This window comes from Vespa velutina, chromosome 8, assembly GCF_912470025.1.
Source record: "Vespa velutina chromosome 8, iVesVel2.1, whole genome shotgun sequence".
In the NCBI taxonomy this organism is placed as follows: Eukaryota; Metazoa; Arthropoda; class Insecta; order Hymenoptera; family Vespidae; genus Vespa; species Vespa velutina.
The window spans coordinates 8,432,057-8,457,100 of record NC_062195.1 but is presented as its reverse complement, the minus strand read 5'-3'; the positions used below and the strand labels follow the sequence as shown (position 1 = coordinate 8,457,100).

The window sequence follows — 25,044 nt, the reverse complement described above, 5'->3', positions numbered from 1 at the left end:
AACAATAGGATACAACACTTCAAACGAAACACGAAACCTTATTTTTCTCGCGGAGCCAAAATGTATCGTACGACCACGTTAAATACTGTAAATTTATATCTACGGTTGTTGCTAAAACATCCTCCCTTACAACATTATAAATAATCCCCTTTCGGAGAAAAAGTATCCTATAGATACTAATAACGTATTCATTTACGATTACCACTACCGAGCCTTCTTTTTTTCATTCCTACAATCACAAATGTAAAAAAAAAAGAAAGGGAAAAAAAGAGAAAGAAAGGAGAGAGAGAGAGAGAGAGAGAGAGAGAGAGAGAGAGAGAGAGAGAAAGAGAGAAAGAGAGAGAGAAAAAAAAAGAAAGAAAGAAAGAGAAAGAGAGAAAGAAAGAAAGAGAAAGAATAGAGAGAAAAAGAGAAATCGATAAAGTAACAATTCGAAATAACGTTGAGTCTTAACTTCGACCAACCATATCCTACTTTGTACTCTTTACTGTCACACTAAATGGTGTTCACCGAAATACGAGAGCGAGATAAAAAACGGCACTGTAAAAAGAGTAGCAACCGAGGCAATCTGTACAAAAAATCCAAAGGATGTCTATAGTTGTGAATGCTCACGTCGGACGAACCTGGAAGCAAAGTCAGGGAAGTATGATAATCCGGGGTACGCTCGTGATGATTGATGGCGACAAATACGGAAGGTCGTGGTATCTTAGAGAGCGTTCACTTGTCCGATAAAATTAGTTCGTTGATCGGCTACGACGAATTATGGAGGAGTTCGCCGTTGAAAAAGAAATGGAATCAGCGAGACAACTAACGTGGCCTCATGGTACCGTTTAATGGCTGCATCGCGAGGCTTCCGTTAATATAGCCGTGATACGTGGTGTACACCGCCGCTGGATTCTGCTGATGAGGATCCTGAGAATAAGGTGCAGGTACATTTACAACACCAACGGGTAATTGGCTCGCTTGGTTCATAAAGCCACCCAATTGTGCCGCTTGATTCATGTATCCAGTTGCCGGTTGAGCGACTCGATATCCGTATGGTGCGGCAGCCATGAGATTCGTATTCAATGCCACGTTCGGACTGACCCTGCTAGCGGCACTTTGCATCTGCGGACAAGTGCTACCAGGATCAAGGGTTTGTCGATAGAGACTCTCGCTGGGATAAGGCTGAGTAAGAGACGGCATATTTGAATTGGACGATGACCTCGATGCCGATCTGCTTGGTGGCCCTGGTGTACCTGGTGGTACCGTATTTACGTTGTAGTAGTTTTTTGCATAGCCTAAAGGTACCTGTGGAGGCGTTGGTAATTGCCTCGAGGTCTGCGGTGGCGTCATGGTATGTGGTATGGGCGGTGGTGGTGTCAGATTCATGGCCGGTGGTGGCGTAGGTGGTATCATCTCCAAACCGTTGGTTAGTTGCTGCAATTTTGCCAAACTGCAGGAATTCGTTGTCTGATGATTACTCGAACCAGAAAGAGATGGTGCCGGCGTATGCGAATGTGGTGGCATCGCACTCGTTTGTATGTAGAAATTAGTGGCGGTAGTACATGGCGTTGGTGCACCGGATCTACTACTTCGATGTTGTATCACATAAGTATTCTGAGTAGGGAAACCTTGTGACGCCACGGCCATGTAATTTCCTTGAGAAATGACAGCCATATTGTGAGAATGTGCAGCATGTGTATGAGAATGTGGATGCGGCACAGGCGGTACGCTCATAGAGGACGACTGTTGATATTGGGGTATATGAGTCGAATGGGCTACAGTAGTGTGACTTGTATGCGATGATGTTGTATGTTGCGATGTTTGCGTATGTGGCGTCGGTGGTGTCGTTCGATGAGATCTACTTTGTTGTGCAGATCTTGATCTATGAGTCGTTTGAGAACCACTCGCCCTCTTATTACTATGAGACTGTTGCGTTTGCTGTTGCGGTTGTTGTTGCTGCTGTTGTTGTTGCTGTTGATGAGTCGATGGCTGTTGTGGTTGCGTCGTTTGCGATTGCGTATGCGCCATACTTTGACTTTGTGTCTGCTGTGCCATTGATAACTGCATCGGTTGTGGAGTATGTGACTGAGGTAAAGGTTGAGGAGTATGACTTTGTGGCATTGGCTGAGGACTCTGCGTTGGTATATTTTGAGGTGTATGAGATTGCGGAAGAGGTTGTGGCGTATGAGATTGAGGAAGTGGCTGAGGCGTGTGACTTTGCGGTAACGGTTGTGGACTTTGTGTGGGTATACTTTGGGGAGTATGAGATTGCGGAGTTCGTGGTTGTTGAAGAGATTGCGGAGTATGGGGTTGGTGCATCGGATGTATACTGACATGAGCTGGCGGTGTATGTTGTGGCATTGAACAATCAGCGTATTGGACTTGTTGTGGTATATTCACCGATACCGAAGTGGACGGTGCCGTGATTTGCATCGAAACTGATATCGGAACCGTAACAGGTCCAGCTGGCATTGATGGTAACGCACTTGGTGGCCTTTCTACGCTGTTTTGCGATGCCAAATCACTGGCTATAGAAGTAGGAGATTCTAAGCCAAGTTGACTAACGTCTAAATCACATTGGCCATAATGCAATGAATGTACAGAATTTGTTGTGGAATCAGGTGTGTATACACCCATGGAAGGTAAATCCGGTTGCGAAGGTGGTGTTCTTTTTACCGAACCAGGATTTTCGAGATGTGGTGTTGTCTTACCACTCTCCGGTGAATGCTGTTTCAACTCTTCGGGTTGATTTTGTAATTGTAACGTATCTTGTTGTTCCGTGATCGATATAAGCTTCTCCTGTGGAGTATGGGGTTGCACTTCTGGAGAAGCTACATTTGGAGTTGAAAAAGGTTCCTTCTTCTCTGTAGGCGTAGAAGGAGATATTTCTGGTTTTAAATGAGTTGTATCGTCTTCTTTTGAATCACCAGATGGTTCGTAAACCATCGTTTCTTCCTTAGAAATATCTTTTTCTTGCGTGGAAACTTCTGACTTTTTAACTTCGTCTTCTTTTAATAAAGAGACTTCAGGTACCAATTTAGATGACTCCACACAATCAACAGCCTTACCTATGTCAGAGCCTTTTTCCTGTACTTTTAAAATATCTTCTTGATCTCCAACAACTGGTAGTTCAGGCTCTACGTTTGATAAACAAGGTTTTTTCTTATCCTGATTATCGTCGCTTACACCAACTTGGTCCAAATCTTCGCTTCGTTCTTTCGACGTGTTTTCCAATTCGCTTGCAAATTGTGCTACAGATTGTGATCTTGGTGCAGGTACTTCTTCTTCTTCTTCTTCTTCTTCACCTTCGTCTTCGTCTCCACCTTCGTACTCTCCTGGGCTTGCTGATGTTACTTCCGATTCCGTCGTAATTGGAGCCGCATTGTCTTCTGTCGTTTCAAGCTTACTATCCTCTTTATCGCTAATTTTTCCTGGTAGTAGCTCCGGTATAAGCAATTGCTTATCTGTAAAAGACGTATTTTTTATGTCGTCGGGAGGAGGAGATAGAGATGGCGGTGGTATAATAGGACTTTCAGCTCTATCTTTTGCAGGTGGTTCTGGTTTTAATTGTGGCATTTTTAGTGTCTCCACTACTGCCGCTTTTGCTCTCCCACGCCTTGATATCAAGGATGTCTTAGCAACCTCTTTTGTATCTTGTTTTCCATTACACTCACTCTCTTCCGACATCTTTTTCTCTTTCGTTTGCTTGGCTTGTAAACATTTAGTCTGCCTACTAGTTACCTTTAATAAAATGTCGTCGACTTTACATTGTTTTTTTGCTGGCTTTTGATTGATTGATGGCGTTGATGTTACTACCTTCGGTGGTGTTTTTCTTGTTTCCACAAGTTTTTCCTTTTGAGAATCTTTATCTTTAGATTTGTCTTTCTCTTTCGATTTTTCTTTATCTTTCTCTTTATCCCGTTCACGTTCTTTTTCCCGTTCTTTTTCTCTTAATGATTCTCGAGTCCTTTTTCTAGAACTTACTTCAGACTTTTCCTCCTTTTCTTCGATTTCCACTTTTTCGGAATGTTTTCGTTTTCTTAGAGGCGTGGTTGTCGGTGTTTCTACAGCAGCGGTCTTTGCTACCCGAATTCTTCTTCTTGATATCGCCGAAGCAGGTGTTACTTTCGATATAGATGACGTATTAGTGTTTTTTGAAACGTTACCTCCTCGTACATTTCTTGGCGTCGATACAACACTTTTACCTTCCATTTCCGCTGAAGTTTTTTCAATTTCTATTCCAGTATTACTACTTCGATTATTATCTTGATCTTGTTCTTTCGTTTCTTTTTCTTCCATAATATCATTTGTCACCTTTGATTCTTTAGGCACTTTAGATTCTTCTCCTTCTTTTCCATCCTTTGCAACCTCTTTCTGTTGACTTGATCTTACTGGTGTCTTTGGCTTTAAAGGAGATGATTTTCGCTGTCCTATTCTTCTACCCCGTGGTTTCTTCTTTATTTTTACCCTCTGTATTTTCTCAACAATCGTTGGTACAGGTTTAGGTTCTACGGTTGGAGAAGCTTCTGAACTGGCATCACCGCTTTCTTCGGGACTTTGATAAGGATTAGGTATTTGTGTTAGTAATGGTATCCATCGTAAACAATCTGGATCGAGTTTGATACGTGAACTTTTTCGTACTTTTGTCATATGTGAGTCAACTTTACTCCAATCGACTACAATAGCGATTTTAGAATTTCCTTCGCCAGGCAAATGAACCGTTTTAATAAATCCTAATAATTGCATTGCCATAGCAATATCATGAGCTGACACACCAGTCTCTTTTGTTATATCACCTATTCTTACTTCAGTTGCACTCCTATGTGCATCTAAATACTCAAGTACAACGCTTTTCCAAAAAGAATGGTACGATACACGCCCAAGATCAGATAGTGGTTTTTCCGGGGTACCAGGAATTCCTTCGACTTTGGACAAAAGATAACTGAATTCAATGAGAAATCTGCCAAAGCCCTGCCTTTGGTATTGCGGCAACGTCATAATGCAAGAGACATTATACCTTTGGGCAGGACAGTGTTTCTCCTTACTGAAATATCCTATTAAATGACAGCCATATTTGTCATTCTTCGTTACAGCGTAAAATAAAAAGGGTTCTACATCATAATAAAGAGTTTTGTGATCTAAAAATAATTTTGCCAACAAACACAAGTTTTGACAGTAAATCTTGTTCACATTCCCATCGATCTGCAACATATCAAAATGATAATTACGTTAGAAATAATATATTAACTATTAAATTATTTTTATAGTTTCTTTACAAAATCGTTCTTGTGTACCTCAAAGACAGACAATCCATTGCACCTATAAATTTCTGTAGCAGGTGGATGCCTCCATTGACACTTATCCATATGCCTGTCTAAGACAGCACGACTTTTTGTGTACTTCAAACAAAATTCGCAAAAGAATAATTTTGGTAATCTTGCGTATTCTTGAGGGAACGGACTGGAGTACCACGTTTCTACTTCGTAACGTCCAAAAACAATGGCTGCTGGATTACGTGTATTGTTGCTACTTGTGCCACCTGTGACATGAATAGATAAAGGTTCCTCATCATCGCCGTTGGTTACTGTCAAGCGTGCCGCCCTGTCGCGAGCTTCTTTGAATAATTCTACATCTTTTTGTGTCACTCCAGGTGGTAAAGTTTGGGGTACGACCGGTTCATCTGTAAAAACAAAAATATGAAATTCCTTTTTAGTTAATATCAAAAATTATTTTAGATAAAACAAGAACAGTACAGGAATTATTATAACGAGATATCTATTGAATTCAGATTGATAATTAAACAAAACCCACATAAAACAATAATGCTATGAACGATAATGTTACGATTAATGATATATGTTCGATAAATTTCGTCCTTCTAAGTCAAAATACATACACATTATATATACCAATTTATATAATTAATACGTGAAAATCATCTTAGCCAAATGCGATAATGTTTCCTGTATTTGTAGTTTTAATACGTATCTACGTACAATAATTTCGAAATGTATAACCTCATGTTAGAACAATAATCTGTGAGAAATAATAAAAAGTTAATAACATTTAAAACCCCCGAAGAAACCTTTGCAAAACATTAGAGACTATCATATTTACACATTAAAAGAATATATGGAAGGATTTAAATCGTCTGAGATATTTATAATTTAATACTGTAAATCGATAAAAATGGATTTAATTGGCAAGCAGAGGTTTGACCAGTGGCATAAGGAATCTCAGGCGGTAATAAAAGCTGCGACAAACTGATGTAATTTCTGTTAATATTGTCAGTAGTCTTTTTAACAGCAAAGCTTTAAGATAGGTTTTATGGGATGTGTTGGCAGATTATTAAACTTGGCTTTTATATTGCAGGGATAATTTTATAACTTGGATCAGTGAGTTACAGCAACAGTGCCTGCTTAATGTCAGCAGCAGCAGGTAGGCATCAGTTTGAGCGATTTAAGACGGCTGAGTGAGATATGCCACCAAATAAAATCTTTCTTCGCCCTGTAATCTGTTTGTTATAATTATTTCCATATTTATTGCCAGGATATAAGGATAAAGGATCGAAGTCGGAGACTCTGATAAGGTTCGATGAAGCATCAATTTGTACAAGGATAATAGCATATTTTTTATATGATACTATACCATTTATAGTTAAAATCGCATAAGAATAATTTTCCGATATAACTTCTTTCAGAATAATCACGATTTTAAAAGAAACGAGCATTCATTAGATTGTATTTCGAATAAAACTTAAAAAATTATGTACTTATGAACCAAAATAATAAAAGTATCATATAAAGTTGCGGAAGATACACGTGTTACACGTGTGTTGCCGCGTACACTTACGCATGCAATTAATCGCGTGTTATATCTTTTCGGGATGAGTAATCATAATGTGCCAGTCTTGAACGATAATATTAACAGCATGCATCACAGTGATCGTATAAATATTGTAAAACTAATGGAAACCAGTTAAAATGATAAATTTGTATATAAATGTCCCATCTTTTTGGGAGCAATGCCACATATAGAACTTGCTTCCATTGATTTTACATCAGATGTTAAAGAAACACACTATTAAAGGATTCGTCGACAAATGGGTCACTAAAGAATGGTGAAATGATTAAAATGAAAGTTGTGTGAATTTATGATACAGATATGTGTATGTATAAATAAATAAATAAATAAATAAATAAATATATATATATATATGTGTGTTTTGTGTATGTGTATTTATGTATATATATATATACATATGAATGTGAATAAAACAGAAAAGCTCTAGAGCCGGAGTATTCGTGTTACATTGAAAGAAGCTACGCTCATCGGACGCACGTGTACACACACATCATACCACACCACACCGCCAACACATCCACGTGGTGGTGAGCGAGGATTAGATTAGAGGGAAGTCTTCATTGCGACTTGGGTGCATCATCGAGGTTAGGAATTGTGAATGGATGGGGTAGACTCTTACCCTTCCTGGTGGAGCAGGGTGTCGCGCGGGGTGTCGTGGTGGTGTTGGTGGTGATGGCGCTAGTACAGGCTCGTGGATTAGGTTTAAGGTTAGGATTAGATTTGACGAGGGAATCGGAGCACAGGCCGGATTTCGGAGTAGCGGGCGCAGGGTGGCGTGACTGAGCTGCCGCCTCCGTGACCTTTTCTTTCTTTCGCGAGTGTAACTGTTGCTGTTCGTGTTTCATCAAGGAAGACGGCGATGACGATGGTGAGGACAAATCAGCGTCAGCACACTTTACCAAAGACGTATCGTCTTTCATTAATTTTCTTCTTTCATGCTCGTGCCTTTTACTGTTAACCGCGGTTTTAACCAAATTTGAGGGAGTCATTTTCGGTGGTTTCTCATTATTGTTCATAGAGCCGAACAAGCTTTCATTTGAAGGTACAAAAATACCCGGTCTCGGAGTTCTGGATACCACTTCCTCGTTGCTGTCCTCGATCTTTCTCCGTTCTTTCGACTTGTTCCTAGCATCAGGTGAGTCTTCCCGCTTGCCTCTTTGTCCTGCACTAGTTTTAAATACTTTGTTCGGTTTATTCCCATCGTCGGTGTTGGACCTTTTCCTTCTGCCGGGTGCGTAATTCGGTACCTGAGCACCTGTCCTCGCTCTACTATTAGTGGGAGCTGAAAAGAAATGACTTAGTCCGTCGAAGAGGCTTTTTAGCTGACCAGTTCCGGGCTTTATTTTACTATCCATACTCGCGAAACTATTTGTCGCATTTTTCTGCTTCTTTGTACCGTCCAGAATAGCGGCAGGCTGTATATGAATACCGAAGGTTGGTGTATTGCTTACATCGAGTTTAGGTAAAGGCGCACCGAAAGTGTTGTTGATATTGCTAAAGAAAGGAGATTCCGTGTTCAACTTGGCAGCAGCCGCGGCGAAGCCCCAAGGTTTATCCTCGCTAAGATCACAAGAAAAGGGGCCCTTTGGTTTCGGCGTTTCGTTCTGCTCTTCCTCCCGGCTCTCTTCCGAGGAAGACGAGCCGCTGGATTCGCTTGAACTATTACCCTCCTCCTCCTCCTCGTCATCGTCCGTACTATCACTCCCATCAGAACTGTCGCTCTCACTGGCCTCACTGCTACTGCTGCTGCTACTACTAGATAGTGGTACACTTTTACTAGGCACGACTTTCTTCAAATTCGCGTTACCCCGTGTCGACCTAGGACTAACGTTCTGTGAGGGTCTACATTTATCACCGCCCCCCACCCGCTTTAATTTGTTGTGATCCGTGTTGAACATGCTCAGCCTAAAGAACTTTTGTTTTTCCTTGGAAATCCGGTCGTTCTTTTCTTCGAGCAGCCTACCCTGGCCTGCGAGTGGGGTGGGGGGTTGTGGTAAAGGAGAAGGAATCAAAGGTAGTTGACGAGGGGAGACAACACCCGCATTACCGTCCGAGCTGCTGTCCACCTGAGCCACTCCTGAGTTTCCTTTCTTGCCCGGGGTTGACGCTGTCAAGCTCTTTCTGGATACAGTAGACCTACGGTTATTCAAAAGAGTAAACTCGTCAGTAACTCTTAGCTTCTTATCTTTTTTTCGTTTATAATTTCAAACTAACAAGGGAAGGATCGGAAGTGACAAAAGCTGTCCTGATGTGTCGGTTTATCACGAAATAGTCCTAGATGATTTTTTAAATAATTTAAAAACTTATATGTGGATATGTAGATTTTTAACAACAGATTTCTTGACACTTACGAAAGAAAGTAAAGAGCATACATGGAAAAGTTTTTGATTCAACAAAAGGAGAACACTAAAACATTTGGATATAAAACGCAACACCACTGACAGTATCTCCACTATAAATCCTTCCATCGTAAGTCTAATTAAACCAAACAAGTCATCTAAATAATCAATCTCTGATCACTTACTTTCTATTTTCACGCAACTTGCTAAGTCTCTTCCTCGCACTCGTCGGCGTATCTTCGAGCGTTGAGGAATCTTGCACCTTGCTCTTCTTTCCATCGTCCTTAGAAACAGGCGTATGCGCCGTTTGACAATGTCGACATCTCCAAGGTGCCTTGTTCTTCTTATCCAAAGCCGGATCCAAACAGGTAGGATGATAACATTTCACGCAACCAGCACACTTTACCAAATAATTCTGAGACTCTCGATCCAACTGACAACCCGCGCACGTTGGAGAACAATCGTCACACGACCACGTTATACCCCTATCAACGAGTATCGAAAGTTCAGGTGGTGCGCAGGAATTGTGTAACGCTGCACCGCAAACGCTACACCTGCTCAATTTTTCCGATGTGCTGCCACCGGTGATACTATTACGCTTGGTGTTGTTATTGTTGCTAGCTACCGTCGCACCAAGACATTCTCTGCATATTGGAAGCGGAGCCGGTAACTGTAAAGAAAAAATAAATCTTGATCAAATTACGAAGGGAAGATAACAATTATAAAGATACATACAAAGAGAGTTTTTGAATGACATCGTCAACGTGAAAATTCAATCTTAAATGGCTGTTCGAGGTTGTTAAGAGTAAGCAACCTATCATATACCCCTCACTATGTAATATAATCTCTCTCTTTCTCTAAGAAGATGAGACAGGAACGAACGATAAATCATAGAATAACAACGTTGTCTTTCCACTATAAATAACCTAATCTAGACACAATGGTTTCTACGAGATAAGAACTTAAGATTATAATCAAGATAGTTACACGACGCAACTACAATGTCAGGGAAAACTATCATTACAGGTCATGTTTTTTATCGTAAAGAAGGCACGTTTACGTAAACTTCGCGTCGGCTTCGTAAATTTGTTTATATCGTCGGATTACAGGTACGAGTATTTGTATAGACTAGCGAAGCAAACGAGTTTGGATCATAAAACAAAAGTATTTCTTCTCTCATCGCAGTACTATGACCTTCGCTACCACTGCTAGCGCCAACATCGTATCCTTTGCACGTTCGACACAACGAGGGGTGCATCTTATTAAAAGCATAAAGCCCCTTATTCTCAAGGTGTATCTGGCGCGTGGAATTAATTTAGTACGAACTTCAAATTGCAATGAGTGTCCGAACAGAAAATATAATAAAAAAGCAAAATGAATTGCGAAGTAATTGATTTACGTGAAAAATCATCGGAAATGATGAAATTAAATTTTATACATTATCATTATACTTTCTTTATATATTTTTATGTATTTTTATTAAAAATAATTTTTATCGAAAATAAACAAGAAATGAAAATAAATCGCATAACAAATTAATTTCTTTCCCACTCATATCTAAATCGTCCTTTCTCTCACTACTCGAGCTTCTTAAGCCGCGGAAAACGGAAATTAATACATTCGTTTCGCTCGATTTTGTCTAACGTAACGGCGATAGCAAGGCGAAAACGATAGTGCTTTCTCACTTTATGTAATCTTACGAAGATATTTCAGAAGAATAGCGGATACATGATCAAGCAGCGGTTAGATTATTCTACTTTAGGAAAAACCGAAAGACCATATGGCATGATACGTGTCACGCATGTTGCATTTTACGCTTGACTTTGCACGTATATATAACACTAAGGATACGCGTACAAGTGTATATGCGTATGGAGTTATATTAAAATGCTAAAATATTGAATATTTGTCTACAAATTAAATAAATTAATTAATTGAAAGAATAACAACTACAACATAAATTTATTTGTAAATTACTCTCTGAATTTTCCTCAAACATAGAAACATGCGCATCCGGCCCATGTGTAAACCTAGATGATATATACATATATACATACATATATGCATGCATATATTTATTTATTTTTTTGATATGTACAAATACGTTTGGAAGTAACGGTGCATATCCGTAGTAGCTTCTAAATACATAACGAGTACCGTGCAATTCGATCGATACTCGGAAAGATATCAAGCATACAATTCAAATGTATTACGCATTGACGTGTGCACAGGCGCGAGCATGTATGTACATAGTTACATGCGATTCAAACAGCTGGCAAATGCTTTTTCTTAACAATGAAATGCGAAAGGTCGATGAACAAACTCGCGTACGCACTTTTTACGCGCAATCTTATCGTTATTGCGTAACCGCATGATCTACGACAGATCCTGGAGGCCGGATCGAGGTAGTAATCACAATCTCTTGAGTCGCGTGAAAATATCACGACGAGGGAAATAGTCGTGAACTCGAGACATTTGAGGTTGACGATCTCTCAAGAATCTTGTAATATATACAGAGAGAATCATATGTAACATGATCACAGATATATTTATTGTTAAATTAAAAAAAAAAAAAAGAAAAGAAAAAGAATTTAATAAAAATTATGTAAAAACATACTATAGCCGATTTGTAATACTATCTTGGAATTATACAATTAAAAATGTTTCTAGAAAAAGAAAAAGAAATGTAAAATTCATAGATAATTTTCAATGATTTTCCTTATATATATATACGTGTACAAGACATACGATGTTTATAACAAATATTTTATCGCTTAAATACATTAAAATATCCGTTGAGAACATAATAGTTTTTCATGGTTTCGTGCTATTTCACAAAGTTTCACAACTTTGCATTTCAATGGAATAAGTAGATGCGTAACAGTCGGAAAGAGAGTGCACGTGACGCGTTCCCATCTTTCGGTCCAACGACCTGTTGCTCTATAGATGCTCGCGGAGAATCGAATAACCGTCGTTGTACCGTTCAACCGGTCGATCGAATTACGTCCCTCTTACCACGTTATATATCTAATAATAGTAATGACCACACTGTATATGTTACTAACAAGTACTTCGATCGATCGAAAATTTAATTTTGTCTTGCGCTAATGCACGAGGAGCCAGTTGCATTCCAGCCGCAAGAATTTCTTTCGCCATATACGAGTGCGTTACGTTTGCAGCAAGAGAAAGAGATAGGGAAAGGAAGAGAGAAGGAAAGAAAAAAAAAGAGAGAGAAAAGAAAAAAAAGAAAAAAGAAATATAGGAGAAAAATATGTCGATCTTACGTGATACGAACGTATATAACAATTTAAATTATTGCAAAATACGACAGTAGTAAGGTAAGAAAAATGTAAGCATTTTTAAGAATAAAGCCTATGTATTCATGTCGAAAAAAGCGCGGGAAAGGGAGGGCGCGTGCAACGTAGCGACGCATTACGGCGAAAGGAAGAAGCTAGGATGATAGGAGAACCGCGATTGGCGGTCCCGCGTCGGCGTACACTGTTTTCGAGATTACTCCGCGCTCACTGCGACGAAGAGACACGTAAAACACGAGCGCTACGGTGGGCCACGCGAGCAGGTGAGAAGAAAGGAAGGGAGGGGGAAGAAAGCAAGAGAAAGAGAGAGAGAGAGAGAGAGAGAAGTACAGAACAGAACAACGAGAGAGAACGTCGAGTGATTCCATGCGCGCAGAGGATCAATAAGAGAAACGATATACAAACAACTCGCCGGAAGTCGGTCGAGATAGCGCATCGTCGCTCCCCTCTTTTCCTCTTCTATACTTTTTTCATCTCTCTCTATCTCTCCCCTACTACTCTCTCCGCAGCCTCCTTCTCTCTCTTTCCCTCCGAGCAAACAGTTTCGTTCAAAACAGAAAGAGATGGAACGATTCTATGGCCTACGACGTCTTTCCTACTCCTCGTAACCGCCGCCCCCGCCAACCCTCCTCCTCATCATACAATACTATTCTCCATACATTCTTCCTTCCCTCAGCCAACAGACTTCTCGAGGCGTGGGCATACGGCGTGACTTGGGCAGCCGCGCGAAGAAAGGACTGGTAACAAGCGCGTAATATTTTCCTGCTTGATTCGCACGTAAAGACTTCGCGCGTGATACTCCGCGCCCACTGTGTTCGGCCATCTTTGCTGTTTTAGTTTCTTCCTCGTCTTCGTTCGTTACATTGCGTTATGTCGTCCTTCCACGGGCAACGCGAATAATCCCGACGTTCTACGCATCAAAAACTAAAGGCCTCTACCACCATTTATGTGAAACGATTTTTATTTACTTATTTTATTATTTATCACATTTCTACATTGTGATTGTTTAATTTCTAAAAGTCTTATATGTTCAAACGTAAAAATATATTCTTTCTTTCTTTTCTTATTGTTTTTTTCTTTTTCTTTTCTCTTTTTTTATAAGATCCGTATTTCGTTACGATTGCGGGAGTATTTAATTTTCCATAATTGATATGGATTACCAAGAGGTGTTCTATAAACGAAATACGATACAATGCATGCTTCGAAGAGACAGGAAATCAACCACACTGAAGCGAATGCCCAGAGTCTTTTACAGAATTTACAACCATTGTGTGTGTGTGTGAGAGAAAGAGAGAGAGAGAGAGAGAGAGAGAGAGAGAGAGAGAGAAAGAGAGAGTTGGTACGCCAACCGCGAAAAAAGTATCGACCCGTTACCCTTTCGCGGTGGGATTTCATTGGATTTTTATGCTACCGTTAACGTTCATTATATCAATAAACTTAATTTTCAATTTATTTCTGTTCGCAATGCGATGACACGTCAATCGAGGAACTTCATAATCCTGCCGATCTTTTCCTGGAGTGGCTTTACATTGTATCCTTTTAAGTATACCACGAGCAAATAAACCTGCCAGCAATTCTTTTGTGAGTCATCCGAGAAGTCAGTGACATAAGTAGTAAAGAGTAACTTTAACAAAGACAATTTCAACGGTATTTTGAACGAAAAATCGAGTTACATTTACATTTTAAAATTGAAATACTTTTTGCCGAAATTTTTGGAGGAAAAGAATACCATCATTTAACATCGCAGTATATTAATAAAATTTCTTTTCCCGTTAATTGATAATTACCACATTCTAGCTTGAAAAAAAAATTTGCAAAAATACAAACAGGATTATCTCTTCCTTTTGACAGAATCAAAAAAAATCTGAATTCGTGAATAATAATATTAAGATAGAGATGCAAATTCGATGTTAATTCATTCTTTACGATAAACAACGCTAATACGTGCAATGATTCATACTATTTCTACAAAAATATGTGATCACATTTAATTACTGTTTCAATGCATCGCTAATTACGAAGATAAAATAAATATAGCCATTAAGAAGAAGAATGTTTAAGCAGGCTTTAACAATGTTAGATACAAAACATGCGCAACCTAATGAATAGCAGTACTCAATGAATAGAGGTCAGAGTCTCACTGATCTTATGCTCTCGTAGCACTCCACCTAAGAGTGTTTCAAACGGAAGGGACATTTGGCGGACTAAACCACGTGATCATCGAAATTATGATTGAAAGCTATAGATGAGTATGAACTGCGTTTAAGATTAATAGATCGTCCTTGACCTATTTTCTAGGGAGCATTACAAACGCGGTCATGACTCAGGGTAAATCGAAGATTTGGATGAAAATTAAAATTCTGACTTCTCTCCTCGGGGTATCAGGCGTCAGCATTTCCAAGATAAGAGGGAGGAGGTATAAAGGCAAAGGAACGTGCTGCTTGTTGCCCTTCATGAAGTGGTTGAGTTCAAGGTCATGAAAACATCGCGTACCATCAGTTGAGTAGGAGGCGTAAACCTACAAGTACTAATACTACTAATACTACTAATATTACTATAATACTACTATAATACTACTAAAATACTACTAAAATACTACTAAAATACTACTAATATTACTAAAATACTACTACTAATACTACTACTACTAAACTACCACTACTACTACTACCTAACCACCACTACTTACTACACTACTACTACTATTACTACTACTACTACACTACTACTACTACTATTACTATTACTACTACTACTACTGCTACTACTACTACTACTACTATTACTACTACTACTATTACTAACCTTGGGCGCGGGAGGTTCCTGAGACAGGCTGTGATGGGCCGCTCCTTCAGCATTACCAAGTTTCTTGAGGTACGGCGGCCTGTCGGGCTGTCTGAAGAGTCTACCGTCTTGAAGAACGAGTCCCCTTTCGACCGCCCTTTTCGCAGAAAGTCTCAGAGCTGTTCTGAGATCTCCTTCAGCTTCCTCTTCTACCGTATGACTTTGCCTTATGTACTTCTCGATGTTCTTCAAACTGGAACCATCTCTCTCGCCAAGCTCCCTCACAGCCTTGCCTAAAACCTTGCTTAAATCGGTCCCTCTACCAACTTTCAATGGTTTCGATTGCAAACCACCAGGGTCCTTGTAAGATGATTGACCCTTGTTGAAGATCTTAAGAACGTCGCCCCGTTTGACAGCAACCTCGAGATGTTCCGCGATCTCTTCTTCGTGAAAATTGTGATGCTGCCTTATTGCGTGACATATTCGTTCGACGCTCGGCCTCTGTTTCTGGCTACGTATTTTTCGTATCGCGTCCAGGAACCAGACCGACCACGTGTCGGCTGACTCGCTCTCGTCCATCTCGGAAAGCCACCGGAAGGGCAGGCTACCGGAGAGGGAGAGGGCTGTCTCCGAGCCCGCGATATATTATATATCGAGGCTCGGCAATGTTTGATCCCGAGCTCGCGACATTCTTCACATCCTGCGAACGGCAAGGTCCATCACACTACTTGCCACTTTCGTACCTTCTCCTCCTCTTCCACCTTTTCTTTTTTTCTTCTCCTTCTCCTTTTTTCCCTTTTTCTTGTTATAATTTATTAATTTCTTGTAAAGACCCACTGGAAAAAAAAGAAGAAATATATATATATATATATTCGCATATTATGTGTGTGTCAAAATATGTGTTGATATTAATCGCATGTATATTAATCGTCAAAAGCCACATTGAACATGACTCGTAGCCAATCGATCAACGAGTTAACTCTTCTAAAGAAGAGTACGAAAGCAGCAGCTACTTTATACGAAAAATATACGGATGAAAATCTCGCAAATTGCCACATTGGTTCAATGTTCAATTCTTTCTACGTATTGCCAACATTTTATCCAGATAAGATCTGAGATTCATAGCGGCGGTTCGATAAAAATGGCCGATGATTAAAAGGATTTGAGAGACTCAAACGATTGGTATATGAAACGAGTCTTGCTCGAATTAGCAGGTAATATGTAAATCAACAACAATGTTTGATTTTGATTAGTTTTTGAGGTATCGTAAAAATTTCATTATAATTAGCATAAATTTATAAAAACGAGTTTTTCTTGTATCGTATGACCAATTGTTATTCGTTCATTTCAATTTCTCATTCGCAATTGTGTTCCTTTTAAAAAAAGAAAAATACACATACACACGCATACATATGATATGTAGAAACGATAGTTATTGATAGGGTTTTATCGAAAATAAATTGCAACATTGTATTGAACTCTGATCGTGTCTCACACTTTCCCACGTTCTTTGACGCGTTAGCCTTTATCCTCCAGCTTTCACTCGACTAGCCTATGTACCGATACCTACTATTATATCGATTAACAATCGATCGACGAAATATTCGTGATTCCAAAGCTCGACGAAAAGCATCATCGTCTAACCTAACCTTCAAAAGGTTAAAGTATCGGTTCGAGGACGAAGGAAAGGATTTTAAAGGTTGCCATTCTAACGAATCGTAGACTAGCACAAAACAATTTCTTCGTAAAACGATCTCTCAGTTTTCTCCGACTTTCTCCTATGAGTTTAAATTTCTTTCCCTCCTTAGAGGAAGAAAACGTATACGTTGAATAAAATATATAAGTATATAGAGAACGGAAAGAAATATTTAAAATCGCGAACTAACGTATTATGAGTAACCATATTGCGCAACGCGAAACAACCTATAGGCGAACGCGTGGCCTCACTAATTCAATCTCCCATACGCACCTATGTATACACACCAGATATACCGACTCATATTCAACATACACAACACACACACACTATCTCTCTTTCTCTCTACCGTCGTTTTACTTTCCCGCGATTCGTTCAGATCTTAGATTTACTTGATCATGTATAATAGTTATTCCATGTAAAATCGATGACTTTTTGAAACTAAATATGTTTATAGTAGTTCATTGAAATGATTTTTATATATACACATATATATTATTTATATTCTTACATAATATAATTATATGATATATAATTGTATATATAAATAATGTATATAATTATATCTATATAAATAATAACATATATAACATTACATATATATATAATTGTTCTAAGAAATTGAAGAATGTTACATATTAAAATCGATCTATGATGAGTAATAAAGAAGTTTTTTTTTTTGTCATTAAGAAATAATACTAACCCCCCCCGCCCCCTTTAATCCATTATATTATGACCAATCGTGAGAAACAATGTTCCTACTCTATGTATAGATTATCATAAGAACTTTCGATAGGAGGAATACGCGGCGATCAGTAATTCCAAGTCACGATATAATTCGATCGTCAAATCGTGGATGCATTATCGTTGTCTGTAACTACAATATTATACAGAAGACCACCCACAAACTCGAAGATCTTATCGGGAGACGTCTCACGATCTTTTTTATACTTCTTTATTTTTCTTTTTTATTTTTGCGTCTTTCTCCACCTTAATGATCGTATTTTCAATTCTCTAAACGTCATCATAAAATGTCAAATAAATGTCGTTTTAAATGCTTTTTTTCCTTTCGTTATCTTTCCATATTTTATAGTTAAAAAAAAACAATCATAAGGATGACTATACGTTATTACGAAATCGATTAATGATAATCAAGTTTGAAAGTAGGAGCAGTTAAATTTTCCCGCCAAATCGATGAGGATACTCGTACATAAGACACAATTGCGATACAAATACAAAATCACTACTATTTAACTAGTTTGAGTGGCTAAGTGAGTGGCAAGCATTTGAAAAAAAAATCTTGTCGAAAAATAATAGGAAAAAGTGATAAAGTGTAAAACGTTTGTTTAAATTCATGTCGAAAAATGCCAAAGCTACGTGATAGCGCCAGTTTCAATATGTCGATAGATCTCCAAGCAGCAGCGTCCAATTACGTAACATGGGCCCGATGCTCTGAGCACTCAGAAACAGTTAAAATACTATTGTACCCAACGAATGTCACAAACGTATTCATTTTATCAAGATTTAAACTTCGAACTTGTTCGCAAACCCTACGATTATTATAACACGGAAAGAACGTTAATCTAACCAAGGCAAGAACTATAATAACAAAATCTTCACGACCGTAAATTCTCATAAAAAAAAAAAAAAAAAAAAAAAAAAAAAAAAAAAGAGAGAGATTATGAAACGATGATCTATTAACAATTGACAATTACACAATTAATACAAAATTGTCGAAAGAGAAAAAAGAAATCGGTATGAAGGACGACATTAAAAAAAAAAAAAAAAAAAAAAAGAGAAAGAGAGAAACAAAACTGTGTAATATAAAAAAGAATATAATTTCGGATAAAGCTGTCCCACTTCCCCTCTTCTTGATTAGAAAAATCCTAAACGACCTAAACGTTTACGGCAAATCACAGGAAGACGAGATGCAGCTGCGATACGAGTTGACCTAGGCCAGTGCCATCAACTCTGTCTCTCTCTGTCTCTGTCTCTCTATCTCTCTCGCTCTCTCTCTCTCGCTTTCGCACGCGGGTGCACCATAATAAATATTCCTCAAGAGAGTTTTGCCGGCAATAGAGGAGACGAAGCAGAAGTTGATAAAAGAGAGAGAAGGGGAGAGAGAGAGAGAGAGAAAAAGAGAAAGAGAGATAGAGGTAGAGGAGGGAAAGAGGTAGTAAAACCGCAACTTTAAACCGACCCTCCTACTCTTCTCGGTCTTTCGTTCTATCTCTTTCCCTCTCGTATCCTTGATGCCAAAGTAAACTACGCGCCGTTTTCTTGCCACGTGGATATTTCATCTCTATTTCATTCTCTCTATTGAATATTTTTACATGAAATTTGTTTTTCTTCTTCTTAATATATGTATATATCTATGTATTTATCTATCTTCATAAAGTAAAAAAATTTCTTCTCGCGACATAAAAAATTTTGAAATTATCGATAGGTAAATGAAATGAGGGATATTATAAATAAATGTAACTTATGTTATTGATTATGTAATACGATCGATATCGTTCGATATCGCTATCGTATCTCATGTATTTATGTACGTACGAAAGTAACAATATAATCATCTCATTTGTTAAGATCTACTAGATATACATGCATGCATACATATATACATACATATATATATATATATATATATATATATATACATATGTGAAAAATCACACCGATTAAGAAATAACTTCGATTTGGACGATACCAGAATCGAGTTTATTAGACGTATTTACCCGAAAAAAAAAGTTATTCAGTTTCAGCGATGAATTTTATATGAATGTATTATCACATACGAATGATTGTTTCGGAAAGATATAGCTCGTCTTTTTTTTTTTGTAACTTCATCGAATGAAATTATAAGCGCGACGCAATACACTTGACCAATGTTCCTTGCTCCGCGCATGCGAGATAGATGAGTTTCTCTAGTAACGATAAAAAACGACTGCAAAAATGCGTGATTATAAATTTACGTTAGTAAGTTGCGTAAGTTGTGTAGATATTCAATGAAACCCATGTCTCTCTCTCTCTCTCTCTCTCTCTCTCTCTCTCTCTCTCTCTCTCTCTCTCTCTCTCTCTCTTTTTTCTTTTTTATCAAAACAAAACGTGCAAAATCTATGTTAAGAATCTTTTCGTCGTTTAACACGGAATATCATCAATAAAAAAATGTTACAAATACGATAATCGATTGAAATAGACATATCAATTTTCTAACAGGCTATTATCATCCAAATAATAAATAAGTATAGAAGGAAATTTATTATTAAAAATTCCGATTCTATTCGTTCATTGGATATTATTAGCGAATTCTTTAACAATTAAAACGATCGAATCGAATTCGTTAGTTACATTTGACATTTATTCGATAATGAATGTCATTTTTGACCAGAAAGAAAATATATATATGTATAAAATTATATTTCCGATGATTTCGATAGATCATTAAATGATATTACTTCTCATCGACTCTACGTTCCAATTTAAAGACAATTGAGTATAGCTGGGATTATGTAGACAGTTAAATTCCAAATATGAATAAGTGATTAATTAGAAAGAACTAACTTAATATTTGCAAATAAATTCTCGTATATAATAATTCACCGATTAGGCTATCCGACACATTCGAAAGATATTTCACGGGACGTCGTAGATAACACTTGAAATGTGAATTGACGACCTTGACTTAAATTTTTTTAATCGGCCATTTACCGGAGCTGATTTCAACAATTTTGGTATACATCGTGTATTTCTTTTTTAACGGACCACTCTAACGTTTCGCGCTAATTACTTCGTACCAACGGAGAGAAAGAGAGAGAGAGAGAGAGAGAGAGAGAGAGAGAGAGAGAGAGAGAGAGAGAGAGAGAGAACACACAGACACAAATTAAGAAGCGACGAAAGGCGGATGATGACGACTCTCTCAAGCATCCCTCGTAACACCATCAAGCCATTTCAACGAGGTCGGGCTTTTTTCGAGCGTGGGAACAAGACTAGAAGATGATAAAAAAGACGGAAATCGAACGGAACACCACGTCACGCTTGACACCCACGCATCTGCCATTCTGTAGAGTTTCTCGTTTCAGCTCGTTTTGGACCGCGAAATTTAAATTTTATTTTTACGAACTTCCTATTATAAGCTTAACGGATTATAACCACACGCACACGCAAACAAGCACGCGCGCGCGCACACACACACAGAGGAAGAGAGGGGGGGTAGTGAAGCTTACGAGAAAATGGATATTCGACGAGCACACTTTGGTTTAATCAAAAATGTGTCGTATCAATCGGGTAATACGAGATTATACATAATAACAATAATATCAATATATACTAAAAAATGTACAATGATATGGGTGATTGAACTTGAATTAAATCACGATTAAAACAATATATGAAAAATTATCGAAATTTTAATCGAAAAAAATACAGCTAATTCTTAGCGACGAAGTCGTAGTAAAAGGAACTGGTAGTTTATATGGAAGTGATGTACATATTGCCTAATTTGTTTCAAAGTAATGATGCCACTTTGAATTTACATGATGGTATATAGCATACCTGACGCGTGTCATACGATTGGCAATGACGAGGAAAAAAGAAGAATCGACGAATGTTGTCAGAAGGAAAGGAAAAGATCGTATATTGTGTGTATATATATATATATATATATATATACTTCGTAAAGGATAGAAAGTATATAATATATACGCATGTGTATGTGTATATATATATTTGTCGTATTCGGCTGGACTTGCTAGAGAAGCGCGAAATCGAATGGAGTTTTGTTGTCGAAGCAAAGAAAAGAAACGGGACATTGAGAGGAATATATATATATATATATAGAGAGAGAGAGAGAGAGAAAGAGAGACAGAGAGACAATAAGAGATCCATCGTTACTACGTTCAACACGTACATACATATATATGTATATGCTTATATGTACGACCAACTGTAGGACTTTCGCGATTTTGTTGGAGGGAGAGAGAGAGAGAGAGAGAGAGAGAGAGAGAGAGAGAGAGAGAGAGAGAGAGAGAGAGAGAGAAAGGAAAAGAGAGGCAACGTCTTTCTCGTCTCCTTGTCTTATTAGTCCAAAGGAAAGAAGACGAAGAGAAGAACATGGTGGTAGGAGCGATCGCGTCCGTCGCTGTCCGTTCGCTTAACTCGTCGACTCGCTCGTTCAGTTATAAGAGAACGAAGAGAAACGAGCGAGAGAGAGAGAGAGAGAGAGAGAGAGAGAGAGAGAGAGAGAGAGAGAGAGAGAGAGAAGAACGAGGCGACGATGGGGCCGAGGGTGAGGAGAAGCCGCTCTCCACAGCCAGCTGTGCGTGCTTGTTGGGCCCTCTCGTACAACGCGACAACGACAATGACAAGACAACAACGACGACGACAACGATGATGATGATGACGACAACGACGACAACGACGACGACAACGACAACGACGACGACGACGACGACGACGACGACGACGACAAAGAGGACGACAAAGATGACGACAACGACGACGATGACGATGACGACGACGATGACGACGACGATAGTGGCTGACGGATTGAGCGAGATCGTACGCGCTAGAAGGGGAGAGCAAGAGAAAGAAAAAGAAAGAGCGAGTAAGCGACCAAGAGAGAAAGAAAGAGAGAAAGAGAGAGAGAAATAGAGACAACAGAGAGGGAGCGAGATGGAGATAGCAGCTGCTGCTGCCGCCGCCCGTCGCGTCGACGACGACGAGGACGAGGACAACAACGGCGGGACGAATACAACTGTTAATGCTAACTGACTATCCTAGGCCACCACTTCGTCCACTTTCGAGCTCGCCAACCAGGACAGCGTAGAGAGTGAAAAAATCGATGAACCCAGCGACAGGGGGAGACAGAAAGAGGGAGGGAGGGAGGGGGGAGAGAGAGAGGGCGAGATATAGAGATAGATAGATAGATAGATGATAGAGAAAGAGCGCACGATCGACCGCCTCCCGGCGGCCGTCGGCTCGTGCTCATTTTTGAAGAAAAATTCCGTCGCTTAACGAGCCAGCCGACAATGATCTTTACGTTTATCGATGAATCCGTCTATTTCCATTTTCCAAAGTATTTTTTTCCTTAAAGAAAAACCGAAGAATCATGAAGTGACCGAACGTATGATACGACACAACGGTCGCTCTCCGCCCGAAAGAAGGCATCGTGTTACGCGACGGCCGACCAATGTTCTCGAAGCCCGACGGGCAGCCATCTTGAGTAGGCACGGCACGATACGAGACGGCTCTCTCTCTCTCTCTCTCTCTCTCTCTCTCTCTCTCTCTCTCTCTCTCTCTCTCTCTCTCTCTCTCTGTCTCTCTCTGTCTCCTTTCGCACGCGTTTTCGCGCGTCCTCGGATTATCGAAGAATGACGCGGTTGTTTTCCCATACTATAATTTTCAATGCCTCGGTTCGAGCTCGAAATTTCGTTTAGAGTGCATCGTCGTCGTTATCTTCATCAATGAATATAAGGAAAAAAGACGATGATAATGAAAATGTAGAGAATAACGACGATAACGACAACGGTGCCGACGGCAACTGTCTTTGGCAATATCTCCATCTCTCTCTTTCTCTCTCTCTCTCTCTCTCTCTCTCTCTCTCTCTCTGAAGACAGAGAAGACGTGCACATCCTGCGAGTCGCATATATGCCGAGCACTTTTCCCTTTCCTCCTCCTCCTCCTCCTCCATCGATTCCTCATCTTTCTCCTCCTTCTCCTCCTCACGTTTCTGCTGTTTATACGACCGCTACTACTACCGCTGTTGCTACTACTGCTACCGCTGCTGCTGTTGCTGCTACTGCTATTGCTGCTATATTGCTGCTGTTGCTGTTTCTTTACCTGGTCAAAATAGTTCCATTTATGATGTATCCAAGATGACGACGATACTCCAGGGAAAACACTATCGTTAAACACTTTATCGCGTCGACACGCGCTTCGCGCTTAATCACCGATCACCAATTATCTCGCGACAACGGCGTCACATTTCACACAAATCAACAAAGGTTACCCACTTGACAAAGATGGCAGTCGTCGGCGGGGGTTAGACACACTACGCGCACGCGGTGGGAGCGCACTGCGCACATACTGCGCGCTCCTACGGCGCGGCAGAACGACGAACCGAGGAGAGGACCGAGGCAAATAGCGAATCAAATAACGAACCCGTACACCGAAATGCGGACGATAAAACGCGCCCATTCACTTCGGAGTGTATCTTGGCGCGGCACGCGCCTTTGCCTCGACCAATCACCTCCTATCCAACCGATCTCCACGAATAATCGCTCTCTCTACCGACTAGAAGCCCTTCTCGCTCTCGTCCAGCGTCACACGTGCGTGTCTCTCGGTATTGCGTGCCACTAACAGAAACCCTCTCTCCCTTTCCACTTTACCCGGTGAAGACGAGTTAAAAAGAAAGAGAGGGGAGTAAGAGAGGGGAGTTGAGTGGTTAAGAATTACGTATTACGAACACTCCTGAAACGACGCCGTACACGAAGAATGATTTGCAGCCAGGAGCAAAAGCCAAAACGGTCACGACGTCAGGCATGCCAACTTTGTTACGATCGCAGATAATAACTAGGGAGTTTTATCGTAATGCTTTTACTCACCTCACACCTGTCCCTTATCGCGTCGTTCTTTTTTCCATATAATCGAAACTTTTTGCTTCAATTGAAATATAAATTTACATGCACCGATGGTAATTTTCATGCAAAACCAACGATATTCATTAATCATCGAAATGAGGAAAAAATATGGAAGAGGGGATCAAACTAATTCGTTATTAACGATCACGATTCAAACGTTGATGCGTTCGTTGTTTTATACGTGTCCTCGTCGGTATTTAACTAAATCAATTTTCAGTATCATACACGATACTCTCTCCCCGTATACTCTTCACCCGACCGACATTTTATTTTTTAATAAGAAAGGGAATGTTGGTATCAACAGCAAGTTGGTAATGCCGAATACACTGATTGGCGGTAGTCGATTATTTTTCATTCTAGAAACGAGCCAATTATCATGCTTTGTCGCTAATTGTTATAAAAACTTATAGATCTGTTGTATA

At 39.4% G+C, this 25,044-nt stretch overlaps 1 protein-coding gene across 4 annotated transcripts in view; it reads right to left on the bottom strand.

Moving 5' to 3' along the window:
* Positions 1-24,895, bottom strand: part of LOC124951192 (histone acetyltransferase KAT6B) — a 25,573-nt gene extending 678 nt beyond the window's left edge. Inside the window, exons 1-6 of one of the 4 annotated variants that reach the window (XM_047499110.1) lie at positions 24,587-24,895; positions 15,308-16,122; positions 9,374-9,858; positions 7,469-8,985; positions 5,280-5,665; positions 1-5,187 (exon numbers count right to left, since the gene is read on the bottom strand). The exon at positions 1-5,187 is cut by the window's left edge and continues 678 nt beyond it. In XM_047499110.1, the coding sequence (XP_047355066.1) occupies positions 808-5,187; positions 5,280-5,665; positions 7,469-8,985; positions 9,374-9,858; positions 15,308-15,865 (7,326 nt within the window). In that variant the 5' untranslated portion in view covers positions 15,866-16,122; positions 24,587-24,895 and the 3' untranslated portion in view covers positions 1-807. Of the gene's footprint in view, positions 5,188-5,279; positions 5,666-7,468; positions 8,986-9,373; positions 9,859-15,307; positions 16,123-23,822; positions 24,508-24,586 lie in introns of those variants that run through there. The other 3 variants (XM_047499109.1, XM_047499111.1, XM_047499112.1) reach the window with 3 other exon arrangements.
* Between the last annotated feature and the right edge of the window lie 149 nt (positions 24,896-25,044).